At 32.4% G+C, this 16,947-nt stretch overlaps 5 protein-coding genes and 1 pseudogene across 5 annotated transcripts; 4 read left to right on the plus strand and 2 right to left on the minus strand.

Moving 5' to 3' along the window:
* Positions 1-2,118: 2,118 nt before the first annotated feature.
* On the minus strand, positions 2,119-3,260 carry LOC125844119 (germin-like protein 9-3). Its single transcript, XM_049523374.1, has one exon. It carries the CDS (start codon positions 2,764-2,766, stop codon positions 2,146-2,148), a length of 621 nt encoding a protein of 206 aa, XP_049379331.1. The 5' UTR covers positions 2,767-3,260; the 3' UTR covers positions 2,119-2,145.
* A 98-nt stretch (positions 3,261-3,358) lies between these two features.
* Positions 3,359-3,970, plus strand: LOC125844122 (germin-like protein 9-3). The gene has a single exon (XM_049523376.1). The coding sequence runs from the start codon at positions 3,359-3,361 to the stop codon at positions 3,968-3,970; it is 612 nt and encodes a 203-aa protein (XP_049379333.1).
* A 707-nt stretch (positions 3,971-4,677) lies between these two features.
* LOC125844121 (germin-like protein 9-3) lies at positions 4,678-5,288 on the minus strand (annotated as a pseudogene).
* A 675-nt stretch (positions 5,289-5,963) lies between these two features.
* LOC125844120 (germin-like protein 9-3) lies at positions 5,964-6,584 on the plus strand. Its single transcript, XM_049523375.1, has one exon. It carries the CDS (start codon positions 5,964-5,966, stop codon positions 6,582-6,584), a length of 621 nt encoding a protein of 206 aa, XP_049379332.1.
* Positions 6,585-7,572: 988 nt separating this feature from the next.
* Positions 7,573-8,203, plus strand: LOC125844130 (uncharacterized). Its single transcript, XM_049523387.1, has 2 exons — positions 7,573-7,789; positions 7,887-8,203. The coding sequence occupies exons 1-2, from the start codon at positions 7,699-7,701 to the stop codon at positions 8,186-8,188; spliced, it is 393 nt and encodes a 130-aa protein (XP_049379344.1). The 5' UTR covers positions 7,573-7,698; the 3' UTR covers positions 8,189-8,203.
* Positions 8,204-14,693: 6,490 nt separating this feature from the next.
* On the plus strand, positions 14,694-15,789 carry LOC125844123 (uncharacterized). Its single transcript, XM_049523377.1, has one exon. It carries the CDS (start codon positions 14,857-14,859, stop codon positions 15,418-15,420), a length of 564 nt encoding a protein of 187 aa, XP_049379334.1. The 5' UTR covers positions 14,694-14,856; the 3' UTR covers positions 15,421-15,789.
* The last annotated feature ends 1,158 nt before the right edge of the window (positions 15,790-16,947 follow it).

A 16,947-nucleotide genomic window follows, 5' to 3' on the forward strand; every position in this document is an offset into this window, starting at 1 on the left:
TGATGCAAGAATTATTGAATAAATCAATCACTATTCAATATTGTTGTTACACATATCTTTCATAAATTGAAATACCCTCGATTATTAATTTTATTTTCAAATTATTAACAACTTTAAAAATCCTCTTTAATTTAACTAATTGAACTTAAATATATTCCTGATTTTGCAACATGATTGAAATACAACCCTAAATTCAGGTAAAGTTTAGTAGTGTTTTCGCCACTTCTCTCGACTTTTTATTAAGTAGATATTTGGACATGCGATATGAAATCATGAGATGAAATTCCAAATTCTCCACAAATCATGATTTGGAATTTTTCAAATACAAAAATTGACCCACAAGTTTATATTTTTGTAATACCAACCCCAAATATATATCTACTAACTATTTATTTGATAGGTAAATAAAATTTATAATTCATATCTTTATTTTTTTAAACCATTTATATCTCATATATAATGATTATTCTCACTAACATAGAATTTATTAGAGCAACTTTCACATATAGCAAACAAAAAAATCATATTTGTATGTTATAGCAAAATTTGCATAATTGCGTTGCATAGCAAACATATATATGTATAATTGCTATACATATACAATTGAAAGCTATGTCTATTTCGCTATACATATATACAAAAATAAGCAATTGTATAATTCGTTGGCTCCTCTTCAGATTTGTATAATTTCGTTGGCAGGCCATTTGTATAAATTGTTGTTAGCCTCTCGTTTGTATAAATCGTTGACAAAACTATTTGTATATAAAAAATCGCTCTCTCTTTCGCTTTATATAAACATAAATTATACATTATATTTGTATAATCTGTGTTTGTATAAAACGAGAAAGAGAGAAAGGCAAAAGAGAACTGGGTAGAGGAATATTTGTATTGTATAATTATAAGTGTATGAGACGAATATATATGTATTTGCATGTGTATATACAATTTTCTTTCGCTTTATACAAACATAAACTATACATTATACAAACATAAATTTTACATTATATTGTATAATCTGTGTTTGTATAAAACGAGAAAGAGAGAAAGGCAAAAGAGAACTGGGCAAGGGAATATTTTTATTGTATAATTATAAGTGTATAGGATGAATACATATGTATTTGCATGTGCATATACAATTTTCTCTCGCTTTATACAAACAGAAACACAATTTATACAATTTTATTGTATAAAGCGAGAGAGGCGAGCACAGAGGGAGCGAGCGAGAAAGGGAGGGTGGCGAGCGAGAATTTGGAGGGAGAGAGGCGACTGGCAAACGTTTGCTACAGGGCGCAATTAAATCAAACAGTAGCTACTCCATTTATTTTAGATTATACGTTTGCCATTCTGTACAATTATCCCAATTTATTATTACTTTAAATCAATTTCTACGTAACCATTTATATTCACCAAATTCATTATTTTTTATCAAAAATATTTACCAACTAAATTTACCAATATATTTTATTTATATGATAAAATAAAATTATTAATTTAAGAAACTAAGGGCAAGATGAGGGACAAAATAATGATGTGATTGCACTAAATCGGTCATGCATAAAAAGAAATTTTTCTTTGTTATATAATGGAACAATACAATACAATAAAATTATTATGTCTTCGACCCATCACACGTGTGGGAATTTTTTTATAACTACTAATACCGGAGGTTGAGAGAAGGGCGAAGGGGTTCATGCAAATCCCTTTCATTATATACTGTATATATAAGGTCAAATTATTTTCTCTCGGTATATGTTGAATCTCCATGATTTCTTTTTGTTGTTTTACTACTTCATATTTTGAAATTTCTAGCTCTATCACCGAATAGAAATGAAAAAAAATAGAGAGAGAACTTTTTCAAGTCTTCTCAAAATATATAAGGTCAATTATCATTATACTTTGCATTGTGATGCCATGCCATAAATAAAGTATAAATCTTCTTATTCAAGATTCTCTGAAGATTAATTATTTTACATGAAAATTGAAAAACAAGAATATGAAGTAAAAAAAAAACTACCCTTAAGCTATGTTGGCCGGACTATCTAAAAATGTTGTCATACATGTGTCAGATTATCCAAAAATACACTACTTTTAGAGGATCTGAAAGCATCCTGACGATATTTTTGAATAGTCCGAGCAACGTAGTCTTCAGGCTAGACCTGCCTTGATTTTCTGAATAGTAATGATATCAGTCTTAAAAGACTTAGCCAAAATGTTATCAGGAATGCTTGTATTGAACACAGAGTTGGGAACAGAAACAGTGCCTGCATTTGCACTTCCAAAGGCAGATATACCCCAAGCACAATTTTCAGCATCAGCATTGTATTGGTAGTGTACTAGTCCTTTAGGGAACACGAAAACGTCTCCTGTTTGCAATGTTTGAGTGAAAATCTTGTTCGTGGTATCGATGAATCCTACTTCCAATGTGCCTGACATGAGGAAAAGTAGCTCGGCTGAACGTGGATGAGTGTGGACAGGGTTGACAGAGCCTGCAGGGTACTGTAGGATTGCATAGGAAACACTTTGTCCATTCAGGGCTGGAAACTCGGTCATTGCTGCCTTTGTCACCTTGAATTTTTCGGGTGGTGGAGCTCCTACGAGGCCCCTTAGGCCTGAGAAGGTGAAGTAGGAACCGTCAACTGATGGCACGCCCAGTGGAAGCACAAAGTCTGTTAGGATGTCAGGGTCACCAGCTGATGCCATTTGGAAAATGACTAGTGATGTTGCTAGAGCTAACAGAACTATGCAACTTGAAGTTTTTGATTCCATTTTTTCTCCTGTTTTCGTTTATTTGTTTGAATGATTTCTTGAAGGACTAAAGATTTTATAGCTATACAAGGGACATATCAAACAAGAATCGAGATTGAAGTCTCCGATGAATTGCAAAAACAAAAAGGAATTGTGAATATAGGAAACTGCTCCAGAAGTTTATTGTGTCAACTGAAGAAACAACACAATTACTCACCTCTTTCCAGTTCTGGCTTTCAATATGGACAAGAGAAAACAGTTAACTTTTTCCCTTTAAAAATTGTAATGTTTTCAACTTTATGCACTTTGCTTATATTACAAGATCAAAGAGTCTATAAAAGTATTATCTTGAAGCATATAACTGATGAAACCTAAGGAATATTGAGACGATTTTCGAATTATGAAATCTTATAATGTGATTTCCAGGTAGTTTCTGCAATAAAAAACAAATAAGTATAATGTGTCAAGCTTAGTTAACATCTATTACCAACTGGCTTATCCTTTAGCAAAATTTGGTTCTGGTTTTGGTGTTTTTATAAATTTGTGGTCTAACAGAACTAATAATCATCATTTTATAACTTATTTATATTCATTTTACCTGTAACAACGAAAAATGGCCTCATTCCTCTTGAAAAGTTTCCTTGTTGTTCTAGCCGTCTTTTTCATTTTTTCGATGGCTCAAGCTAGTGATCCGGATATCTTGTCTGACTTCAATGTTCCTGCAGGAAGCACCATAGATGGGAACTTCTTTACCTTCACTGGTACACGTGATATTTTTGGCAGCATCATTGAAAAGTTCACAGTGACAAAAGTGAGCAAGGCAGAGTTTCCAGGTTTGGATGGCCAAAGTGTTTCGTTGGCAGTGCTTCAGTTCCCCGGAGGAGGTGTCAACCCACCCCACACACACCCTCGTGCAGCTGAACTGTTATTCGTCGTTCAAGGTAGTCTTGAGGTTGGATTTGTGGACACCACTAACAAGCTTTACACTCAGACTCTCCAAGTTGGTGACTTGATTGTGTTCCCTAAAGGACTAGTCCATTATCAGTACAATTCTGATTGGAATAAATCAGCTACAGCTGTGTCTGGTTTTGGCAGCGCGAGTGCTGGAACTGTTTCACTTCCTACAACATTGTTTGCTACAGGGATTGATGATCAAATTCTCGCTAAGTCCTTCAAGTCTGATATTGCCACTATTCAGAAGATCAAGGCTGGTCTTTCATCTTAGGCAATTTTCTGTATTTTCACTACTAAACTTGTGTGTCTTGACATGTACTTACAGGATAGTACTGCAATCTGCATATTGTATTAGTCCACAGTTTCCTCTAATGTAAGACAACATTTGCTACTCATGATCAATAACAGTTATGGACATTCAATAATATTTTTCTAACGTTACATTACTCATACAATAGGCTGGCTCTATTTTATGTATATAAAGTAGATGTTGAATCTTGTTGGCTTTATAACATGTTTGCATCTTTATATATTGAACCCCCTTAGTAAAAATTCTGATTCCGCCACTGTTTGCTACCATTCAGAAGATGAAGGCTAGCCTTTCATCTTAGACTGCAGATATGAAGCTTCTTATTGATTCCAAATAGTAACTACTATTTGGTTTTCTAGTCATTTGGTGTTTGATATGTTTGCAAATAAACTACAGGAAATGAAGCTGTACGTCACAGAATGCAGTGCCCGTGGCTAAAAGATTAATCGACATGTTTATTCATGACTGCTTGCATTTCTGAGAGTTGTTAAAGACTAATCAATGTCAAGTATAGAACAATTTATTGTGTAAAAATTCTTAAACAAAAAATACAGTCTGTCAAGAACTAAGCAGAAGTAGTAGTACTGCATTTTATGATGCAGATCGCGGTGCTAATATAGACACCTCAAGAAACAAAATTTTAGTGTTGAAAATACAGAAAAAAGTGACTAAGGTGAAAGACCAGCCTTGATCTTCTGAATAGTGGCAATATCAGACTTGAAGGACTTAGCGAGAATTTGATCATCGATCCCTGTAGCAAACAATGTTGTAGGAAGTGAAACAGTTCCAGCATTTGCGCTGCCAAAACCAGACACAGCTGAGCTAATTCATTCCTATTAGAATTGTACTGATAATGCACTAGCCCTTTAGGGAACACAAACAAGTCACCAACTTGGAGAGTCTGAGTGTATAGCTTGTTAGTGGTGTCCACAAATCCAACCTCTAGACTACCTTCAACGACGAATAGCAGTTCAGCTGCATGAGGGTGTGTGTGGGGCAAGTTTACACTTCTTCTAGGGAACTGAAGCACAGCCAACGAAACACTATGACCATCCAAAACTGGAAACTCTGCCTTGCCAACTTTTGTCACTGAGAACTTTTGAATGACACTGCCAAAAATAGCACGTGTTCCATTGAAGGTAAATAAGTTCCCATCTATGGCGCTTCCTACAGGAACAATGAAGTCAGACAAGATATCCGGATCACTAGCTTGAGCCAACGAAGAAATGGAAAAGACGGCTACAACAACAAGGACACTTTTCAAGAGAAATGAGGCCATTTTTCGCTCATCCTAGGAGGCTAATGATACAGGTAAATGGATATAGATAAGTTGTCAGATAATGCTGATCAGTTTTTTTAACCACAAATTTATAGAAGAACAAAGACGGAACCAGTGGCAGAGGCACGATTCAAATGAACCCCTTTTACCCCTCTAGCTCCGCCCCTAGGCGGAACAAAGTGGCCGAAGGATAAGCCAGGTTGGTAATTGATGTTTACTAAGCTTTTGACTTGTTCTTATTTTTTGTTTTTCTAGCTGCAGAAACTACCTGGAAACCACATTTAAAGATTATATAATTCGAAAATCATCTCAATATGCCTTAGGTTTCATCAGTTATATGCTTCAAGACAATATTTTTATGAACTCATTGACCTTGTTATATAAACAAAGTGCTTAAAGTCGAAAACATAAACAATTTTTTTAAGGAAAAAGGTTAGCTGTTTTCTCTTGTCCGTATCGAAAGACAGAACTGGAAAGGGGTGAATAATTGTGTTGTTTCTTCAATTGACACAATAAACTTCTGGAGCAGTTTCCTATATTCACAATTCCTTTTAGTTTTTGCAATTCATCGGAGACTTCAATCTCGATTCTTGTTTGATATGTCCCTTGTATAGCTATAAAATCTTTAGTCCTTCAAGAAATCACTCAAACACATAAACCAAAACAGAGAAAAAAATGGAATCAAAAACTTTAAGTTGCATAGTTCTGTTAGCTCTAGCAACATCACTAGTCATTTTCCAAATGGCATCAGCTGGTGACCCTGACATCCTAACAGACTTTGTGATGCCACTCGAGGTTCCATCAGTTGACGCTTCCTACTTCACCTTCTCAGGCCTAAGGGGCCTCGTAGGAGCTCCACCACCCGAAAAATTCAAGGTGACAAAGGCAGGCATGACCGAATTTCCAGCCCTGAACGGACAAAGCGTTTCCTATGCAATTCTACAGTACCCTGCAGGCTCTGTCAACCCTGTCCACACTCATCCACGTTCAGCCGAGCTACTTTTCCTCATGTCAGGTACATTGGAAGTAGGATTCATCGATACCACGAACAAGATATTCACTCAAACATTGCAAACAGGAGACGTTTTCGTGTTCCCTAAAGGACTAGTACACTACCAATACAATGCTGATGCTGAAAATTGTGCTTGGGGTGTATCTGCCTTTGGAAGTGCAAATGCAGGCACTGTTTCTATTCCTAACTCTGTGTTCAATACAAGCATTCCTGATAACATTTTGGCTAAATCTTTCAAGACTGATATCATTACCATTCAGAAAATTAAGGCAGGTCTAGCCTGAAGACTACGTTGCTCGGACTATTCAAAAATGTTAAAAGTAGTGCGTTTTTCTATGATCCTACACGGGCGTTGAGGCGTGACAATATTTTTAGAGAGTCCGAGCCACATAGCTTAAGAGTAATTTTTCACTCCATTCTTGTTTTTTCAATTTGCAATGTAAGAAATAATTAATTGTGAGCCACTTTTGTAACTGTCAGGCCGTATACATCAACTCTAAATCGCAAAGTTGAGGGATATATAAGACATTTTCCCCATTAAATTATAGTAACTTTTTTTGTGACCAAAGACTGAAATTTTTGTTCTTTTTAGAAAAAATTACATAAATACACATCTTATTATACCATAATCTCTAAAATTTTCAACCATTTAAAACAATTACTAAAATCCTCTCTCGGTCGGATACATCCCTATCTCTCGCAAATACATCCTGGTACCCTCTCGGATACATCCCTCGCCTCTCAGATACATCCTATCCCCTCTTGGATACATCTCTCACCTCTCTGATACATCATTATCTCCTCTCGGATACATCTCTTCCATTAAGTAACGTATTATTCGCAATATGTGAGCTATGTATTCGCAGGTTTCGTGATGTATCTGAGATTCTAAAATTTTAAGAAGGGATTTTTGTAATTTGAAAAAGAATAGAAACATGACGTAGTTAGCTCTTAACATTATGAGATTTATGTAATTTTTATTTTTTTTTTAAAAAAGAATTGGAAAATAATTAACCGACTTGTATAGTTGTATTTACAAATAAATAAAAATAATTCAGTTAGTTATTTGTCCCCTTCAATACAACAAAAAATGTTACAAAAAGGAAACAATTCACGTTACTAAAGTAAAGTAAAGTAAAGTAAGCATTTAATTTTCTTTACTGTCAAGTATACCCTTATATTAAAGCTGAAAAAGTCAAAAAGAAAATTATGATTTTTTTGTATATATGAATATATTCTTTACTTAGTATTAAAGAGGGACCTTAGAGAGGGACCTTAGAAATCGATTCCATATTTCAATTGGTCATGATACCACCCTATCAAGACGAAAGTTGCAAGTTCGAGATTTATCAGTCCAGACGAATTCAATAAACACATCAATATAAATCTCGTACAACAATGAGATTGACATTAATAATTGTTATTTTCCTTCTTCACATCCATCTTCTTCATGCTTTCTCCTTATCTTCTCGATTTCTCCGTCCTCGAGGTAAGTTTTACTATTTTGTTACGAAACGAAAAATATTTTTAATATGTCCACTATGGTCTATTTAACGACATATTAGTAAAAATTCTATTTTTTTTAGTGCATGTGGATGATGAAATTGTGACAATCGATAAACGTGGAGGTGGCGCAGCTAGTGGGCACGCTAGTGCCCACGGCAGCTCGTCCGGAGGACGAGCATCACGCGGTGGGGGATCAACAAGGTCACCTTACAGTAGTACTGCTGGTGTAATTCCAGTGTATGCAGCAGGAGCTATGAACCATCACAATAATAATGTTAATAGAAGCCATCGCCAACCAAATGACGGAATTACCCTCAATTGCATTTGTTTTTCTACTTTAGTTTTCATCGTTTGTAGCATAATTGTTAATATGATTTTGTAATTATATATGGTATATTTTTTAGAGATAATAATCAGAAACATATCTAAAATATCATTTTCTTTTTGCGAGTTTTCTATCTAAAGTATTTCTGTTTTCTATTTGAACTATTATCAATTTTTCCTTTTTAGTTGTCATGGCGTTTTTCGAAAGTCAGTTTGACTAGTTTTTAAAGTTAAATTCGATTACATTAATTCGTTATTTTAAACTAAAAATTTAGACATGCAAAAACTATATAAAAATATTAGGGAGAAGGCACAAGTACCCCTCTAGACTATGACCGAAATCTCAGAGACACACCTTAACTAAATTAAGGTTCTATTACCTTATATATAATATTGTACACCTTTTTGGCTTATGTGGCACACCCCGTGACTCCACGCATTTGAGGCGCGTGGGAGATATTTGGATGCCACGTAAGCCAAAAAGGTGTACAAAATTACAAAGAAAATGAGTTCAGGGGATAATAGGACCTTAGTTTAGTTAACGTGTGTCTCTGGGATTTAGGTCATAGTCTAGGGAGGTATTTCTACCTTTTCCCAAAATATTATAAATTTCAATTGTTTGGAGTTAATATCTCAGATGGTCACTCAATTATGCACTCTTCTCTCATAAAGTCACTCAACTTTTAATTTTCACTCAAAAGGTCACTCAACTATGCACTTTTTTCTCAGAAAGTCACTCAACTATCCACTCTTTTCTCAAAAAGTCACTCAATCTATTTAATTGTTTTTTAATTAAAATTTGCTGATATTAATTGTTTATATAACAAATCAAAATTTAAAAAAAATAAAAAATATCATTTAAACCATTTAGTGATCCACCCACCTAACCCGACCCATTAAGAAATATATTATGACCCATTTTATTTTGCCTTTAATCCTAAATTTAAACATTCTGACAAGTCTAAGTAAAATTAAGGAATTTACTGATATTAAACTAATCAGCAACGTAACAGGCAAAAATCTTTTAAACTAATCCTTAATTAAATTTTGCTGATATTAAACTAATCCTAACGTAACAGGCAAAAATCTATCATTTAAACTAATCCTTAATTAAATTTTTTAATTAAAATTTGTTGATATTAATTGTTTAAATTTAGGATTAAAGGCAAAATAAAATGGGTCATATTATATTTTTTAATGGGTCGGGTTAGGTAGGTGGATCACTAAATGGTTTAAATGATATTTTTATTTTTTAAAATTTTGATTTGTTATATAAACAATTAATATCAACAAATTGTAATTAAAAAACAATTAACTAGATTGAGTGACTTTCTGAGGAAAGAGTGTATAGTTGAGTGACTTTTGAGTTAAAATTCAAAAGTGAGTGACTTTCTGAGAAAGAAGTGCATAGTTGAGTAACTTGAGTGAAAATTGAAAGTTGAGTGACTTTCTGAGAGAAGAGTGTATAGTTGAGTGACCATCTGAGGTATTAACTCAATTATTTGCATATCAATATGATGAAAAAAATACATCCTAAAATGTTAGTCAAAGTTCTTATCGTTTGACTCTAACACTCTACTTGGATCATTGTTACCCGTTGTATTGTATTGTATTGTTGCCATACATAAAATGTTTGTTTTGATTGTTACTAAAAATGTATTGTATTAAATTTTGTTGTTCCGTAACAATGAAAACCCTCATTTAATTGAACAACCGATTTGGTGTGTTCCCATTATTACAATGATCCAAACAGAGTGTAAAAAGGAAAATCATGACAACAAAAAAGAAACTGAGGGAGTGTTTATCAAAACACAACATTGAAATTAATGAGTTAGCTGATGCATATTATTGTGGACGGAATTTTATGCGCAAATTAAGTTGTTACGCAGTTTTTGACGATTGTATTTAAACATTTGATCTACTCTGCTTCGAAGTATGTTTTGATAAACAATTAATGATAGTTCAGGTAGAAAACACAAATACCATATATGATACTCCCAAAAATAAAATGATACTACAAATATGTGTTTGACATTATCTCTTTCTTTTAAGTTTTAAGTATTGTTTAATTTGTAATTAAAACTTGTTCATATGAGTCAAAAGCTTAAAAAGGACATGTAATTGTCCTTTTGCTTTCTTAAATGTGGTTTGCAATCTTTTACTCCAATATTGGTGTGGTCACCCTTTTTACTATTTGCATTAAATTATTATTATGAGAAAAATTGTCGAAGTGATTATATATGTGGTTTTAATTGAATTTTAGTAATGAAAGCATTTATAGTATTCAGAGTGAAAAATGTTTCTTATATGTACATTAGAATAGTATTTCTTCTAATATTATTAAGTAATTGACAGAAACTATGGTTCAAATACACTAATTTTAGAAAAGATGATTGTCACTATATTTGTTTGAGATTGATGCTTAGTTGCCTTTTTGGATATATAATCCAAGTCGAGAGTAGAGTTACAGGAAAAGTTGTCTGATGGAAAATAACTTTCATGTTCGGTTCAGAGAGCACATTTTTCGTTGAGAATTCCTCGTTCTCTTTCGTGTGAATTCCCCAGCGGCGAATTTCAAACTTGTGGGGTGAATGGAAGCCCCCCTATCAAGCAAGAAGGAAGCTCTTCCCACGGTGGAGTCACCATTGACTCTATTTATTATTATGGTAAATCAGTGTATCAAGATGTGAATCTAAGATCTTATTTCGGTTCGATTCGTCCACCTACGAGACTCACCTTTGGCTTTCGTCTCGGTAGGTGTATTATTAGACATTTTCTCAAAAGAACATTCATTCATTTCTTTCTTCCCCGTCTTGGTCCCATCGAAAATATATAATGAAATTTTGGTCAATATAATTTGAATGGAAGAATTTTCACATTCATGACTCAATACACGAATAAAAGAAATTAATATAATTTTTTATTTAAAAAATCACCCAATGGTTCTAAATACAAAAACATAGCTAAAATATCTTGGCAATTGTTGAATAAAATATGAATGAGGAGGGGAATCTTAATAGCTCAATTGTTTAGATGGTTGAATTTTTATCGTGTTAATGAAGGTTTGATTCCCCTTCGAATACCATATTGAAATGTTTGACAAATATAATTGTTAGTCTAATATGATTGAGATGTTATTTTATTTTATTTTTAAAAAAAGTTATAATTCATGAATATATGTAAGTTAAAAGTCAAACAAATTATTATCACCGAGCAACTATATATACCGTAAAATATCAAAATTAAAAGTAATGAACCATTACGAGCTAATTTAATATAATAATATAATACTTTTAGATATTGATAACTAAAATTACCGTACCAAATATCATGTCCACTCAACTAACTAACTAACCATATGCTCCCATGTGCATCCATGTGCTCTGTATAATGCCATTCTCAATAGTTTATATATAACTAAAATAAATTTGTCAAATAGTCTAAGAAATAATTAGCATGGAATACCTACACCATAATTTTATCTTCATATTAGTTTTAACTATGTTTTGCTTCAAAGCTATGAGTCAACAATATCAAATTATGCAATATGTGTTACAATGGTCTCCTTCATTTTGTCAAATATCAAATTGCAAAAATGGTGTTTCACAAAAATTTTCTATCCATGGCCTTTGGCCAGCATATGGTAATGGACATAGCATACATTGCAAATGCAGTAATATTACCAAGGAAAACGAAAAAGTAAATGATGTGGTAAGTGTGTCAAATAAAGTTAAATTTATATAAGAAATCTTTTTTATTGAGTTTAAAGTAATCCTAAATATGAATACTTCATACATAATTCAAATAAAGAGAGATTTATTAATCAAATCTTTTAGTTGATTTTAAAATCATAACTATCGAAAAGATAATTAAATTAAATGATTGTTTTGTATATTGTGAAACTTATTTTTAAAGAGTAAAAAAACTGAATAACATTTCACTGATGAGATATGCATAGACACAATTCTCATATGTGATATCAAATCAAGTTTTCGCTCTTTAGATCAGTTTATCCGTAGTGGAGGAATTCTATTATTTTTTTTATAAAAAAAATATAGTAGTTACATACTCACAATCTCCTATGTTATAGTCTTCTTTGTCTATTCATTGATTTTGTTCCAGACTCTTCTTCACTCGTTTATTTCTTTAATTTCCCAACCCTATAATGAAGTTTAATTGCTATTAAAAAATCATTTTTTTCCATTGAAATTTTTGACTGAAAAATGTATGGTATGCATTTTAATAGATATTTTGATTAAATCATAAAGAAAAAATAACAGTAGTGTTTTCACACGAAAATATTTGGAAACTTCTCGCTATTTCAGTGAAAATTGTTTTCTATCATGTATTTTTTCAGTGAATTGGTTCAATGTAAAATGTTCAGTAGTTATTCTAATAGATATTTTAATTAAATCAATGTGAAGAGAAAGAAAAAAAAATAATAATGTTTTCACACAAAAATATTTAAAAGCTTCTTCGCTATTTCAGTAAAAAATTATTTCCTATTACATATATATATATTTTATTTTTTTCGATGAATAACAACTCAAACTAATTGTAATTTGTTATGTTTTGCAAAGATGAAATCCAACTCAAACTTAAAGAATCTTTTTCACATTATTTGGCCAAATTTGAAAGCTAGTGGTACATCACATGATTGGTTGTGGAAGCATGAATGGGAAAATCATGGATGTTGTATTGGGCCATCACTCACAGCTACTCAATACTTTGAAGCAGCAGAAAAGATACATCAAAATTTTTTTGTGTTAAATGGTATAAGCATAAATTTGACCAACTATTTGGTACAAGGAGGAGTACAACCATCAAATAGTGTACCATATTCAGGATCGAAAATAAGGGGGGCTCTTTCCAGGCTAGCAGGAAATAATATTGATATATATATCTCATGTTATCAAAAAAATAATAAACTAGTACTTTTTAAGGAGGTGCATTTTTGTTTTGACACAAAAATTACTCGCTTCATTAGCTGCCCATTACTTCAAAATGGATTATTGTGTAATTCCAATATCATCCTTCCCACTTTTTATTAGTTGAAATACAACAATATTATATACTCAGTCATACAATACTTGCAATTTAAATAAAAACAACAAAGTACTAGCTAGCTAAGTGGTACTTTTTAAGAAATTGTGATCTATAATATGCTTTCTTTGTTTTAATTTGTATTGTCTTTTCGATTTTGATATTCAAATAAATCTTTCTTTTATACTAATTTTTTATATTCAATTTGAAATGTGTAATGTAATTATAGGATAATAAGAGGGTCTATATGTAGCTATTAACATCCTATGAGGTGTTAATGAAATTTATTTTCTTGGTTAAATAAATGAAAAGCTTTTATTCAACAAGTGGGCATAATTCAAAATCGAATCGGAATCAATAGTGTTTGAATAGAGAAAAAGTTATTAATTTATAGATAATGAGTTATCAATTTAGCGATTTTGATAATAATTTTAATTTTTTTTTATATTAGATGATCGGTTCTTAACTGTTTGAGATTTTTTCTTAATGAGTTAACTGATAACCGGATAGTAAATCAATTAATTCTATTTATACCATTTGGTATATAAATTCCTTGACATAGAATTTAGTTTCATACTTTTATTTTTTAGTTATTTCATACTCATGATTACTCTACAATGTGATAATGTTTACTTTTGAGCAAAATGCAACATGTTAATTCATGTGCATGGTTCATTTGATTTGTCTCTTTGTTTCTAAGTGATTTTCTTGGTGTCAAATCTTAACGCTTAAACTGATACCAAGCAATACCAATAAATCAATAGCATAACTATAAATCGATAATTGATAAAGTTCAAAATTGAACCGAACTGAACCATATACACAGCTCTAGGACTAGAATCAAGTATCAAAACAAAGAAAAGTTAATCAATTGTATACAGTTCATTTTCTAGGGTCCATTTCAAAGGTAACACTCTCAATAACAATCTTTTCATTTTTATAATTCAAACTCGAGACTTTATTCTCGAGACTTATGAATAAAAATTGAAGATAGCGTAATTACTATCACTAAAAACAGGGAGAAAGTATGGGGGAATTCGAAATTACCAAACTTCTGACATTATTTCCAACTTTTCTGCTGTATTTAAGACCACAACAAGGGACAGAAATGTCGTTTCACATTCCCCAGTCCATTTTCAACTACTGTTCTTTTCTCCTCCATTTTTGCCCCAATCAGTATTCTGTATCTTTTCAGACCAATGAGCAAGACATATATACACTTCACTCTAACGAAGGCTAAATAGGGATACGTGATGTAATTTTATTTATCGATTTGATATTTAATAAATATCAAATTAGTGTATAAAATTATGACATGTATATGCCCGTTAGTATTAAGGCTAATTTTTGAATGACAGAAACAACAATGTCTCAAAAGTATGACGAGATATTTGCATACCATTTACGTTAATTCAAGATATATTTATCCTTTTACCCTTTTCATAATTCAAACTCGAGATTTTTGAATGTAACATCTCGATTATTATGATCGCTAAAAACACGCAGAAAGTATGGGAGAATTCGAAATCACCAAACTTCTGACATTATGCCTAACTTTTCTGCTGTATTTAAGACCACAACAAGGGACAGAAATGTCATTTCACATTCCCTAGTCCATTTTCAACTACTTTTCTTTTCTCCTCCATTTTTGCCCCAATCAAAACTCAGTATCTTCTCAGACCAATGAGCAAAGAAGGAAGAAGAGGAGTAAGATGGAGCTGGACCTCCGCCTTCGTCGGCGCCGCCGCTGCCGCAGCAACGGTGATGGCACTCTCTTCAAAGCCACGGGATCCCGATTTTCATCTCATCTCCATCGATCTCACGTCCTTCAAGCTCAATTTCCCCGTCGTAGACGCGGAACTCATCCTCACTGTTCACGTTACTAACCCTAACGTTACTTCAATCAACTACTCCTCAACAGAAATGTCGATTTTCTACTCCGGCGACCACCTCGGTTCCGCTCGTGTCAAAGCCGGATCTCAACCGCCGCGTTCCTGTCAGGTACTCCGTCTTCCGGCGAGGTTGAGCGGACTGCAACTTGCACATCACGGTAAGGAATTCGTCGCCGATGTAGCGAAGAGGGAGATGTTGTTGGATGCTACGGTGGATATAGAAGGTTTTGCTAAGGTGATGTGGTGGGACCATAAATTCCGGGTGCACGTGGATAGTCACGTGACTGTAGACCCGGTTTTTCTTGACGTTATTGATCAGGAAAATAAATCGGCTTTGGAGGTCTTTGTTAAATAACGGTTCAGTCCGGTTCACTGTGTTGTATCGGTTTAATTTGTATTATCACTACTAAAAATATATTTTTATCAAGTCTATAGTTGCAATTCACTTTTGATTACATATTTCGTAAGATGGTTTGGGCGTGTGAAGAAATGAGATGTACGATTGTCGAGGTTGGCTACAGGTTGTTTTAGGAGAGACAAAGATAAACCGAAGAAATATTAAAGAGATTGAGGTGATTAGAGGATGTGGAGGACACAAATTAGGAAAGAAGGGTAGTAGGTCGTTGAGTCTTGAGTGTCATATTACTTGCGAATTACGCCCCTTCTTTACTAATAGTTTATCTTCAATTTCTATTACTATATGATATTAAGGATTTTATCGCGACTTCTTTGGTTTTGATTTAATTTTTTCACAAATTGTTTTGTATTATTTTTTTCGCCTTGAGGTGAGAATCTATCAAAAATAATTTTTCTACTTCCTCATAAGCATAAGATATGCATATATTATCCTTAGCAAACACTATTTATAAAATTACTTTAAATATATATTATTATTATTATTATTATTATATATAATATAATTTTCGGACAAACCTGAACCCTTACATGTGTTAAGCTCTGCCCATGATATGGATAATATTCATGGGGAATAATAGTTTCTCTTTCTAAAAAGTTTAACTTCTAGTTTTTCGATTAAAGTAAATGGATTATGTGCATAATTTTATTTATACATTTTAAAAGATAATTTAATTTTTAAATTTATTATTTTATAATTATATAAATATTATTATAATATTTAATATCATAAATTTCAAAGACCCACACGCTTTTGATTTTTTAAAGTGGAGTTTGATTGACTATTGGTTTTCTACATTAGCGGTGTTAATGGCTTTGTGGAATTTTGTAACAAGAGAAGTTGTGAAGACAATTTTATTTTTAAAAAATCTTATGTAAGGGCATCAACAACATATGAATATGCAACAGTTGTAAATTATTTTGGTGGTTAAATGGATGATCATAACTCCTTGGTTAATTTTCCTCCTTTATGAGTAGTAATGTTGTTGATAATGTGGTCAAATGGATGACCATAACTCCTAGGTTAATTTCATCCTTTATTGGTAGTAATGTTGTTGATAATATGGTTAATTGGATGACTATAACTCCTAGGTTTATTTCCTCCTTAATGGGTAGTAATTCTCAAGGTTTAATGTAATGTTTATGACACCTTTTGGTATTCCTCAATGTAATCCTATAAATAGTGGTGTTGAGAATAATGTTGAATACACTTGAAAGAAAGAATGTTAGTTTATATTGTTCCTCTTGTCTTATAGTCTTCTTCTCTTCCTCTTTATATTGTTCTTTTGTCCTTAAGTTTTACAACACGTTATCAGCACGAAACTCTAATATCATTTCGATTTTTCCAAGTTAGCTTCTGGTATGTATTCATATACTTAATTCTCATTATTAATCACTCTAATATAATATACTACATATTATGAAATGATTAGGTGTTAAACAATGTGTGTATATTTTTGGTAGTTAA

This window comes from Solanum stenotomum, chromosome 11 (assembly GCF_019186545.1).
Source record: "Solanum stenotomum isolate F172 chromosome 11, ASM1918654v1, whole genome shotgun sequence".
Classification (NCBI taxonomy): Eukaryota; Viridiplantae; Streptophyta; class Magnoliopsida; order Solanales; family Solanaceae; genus Solanum; species Solanum stenotomum.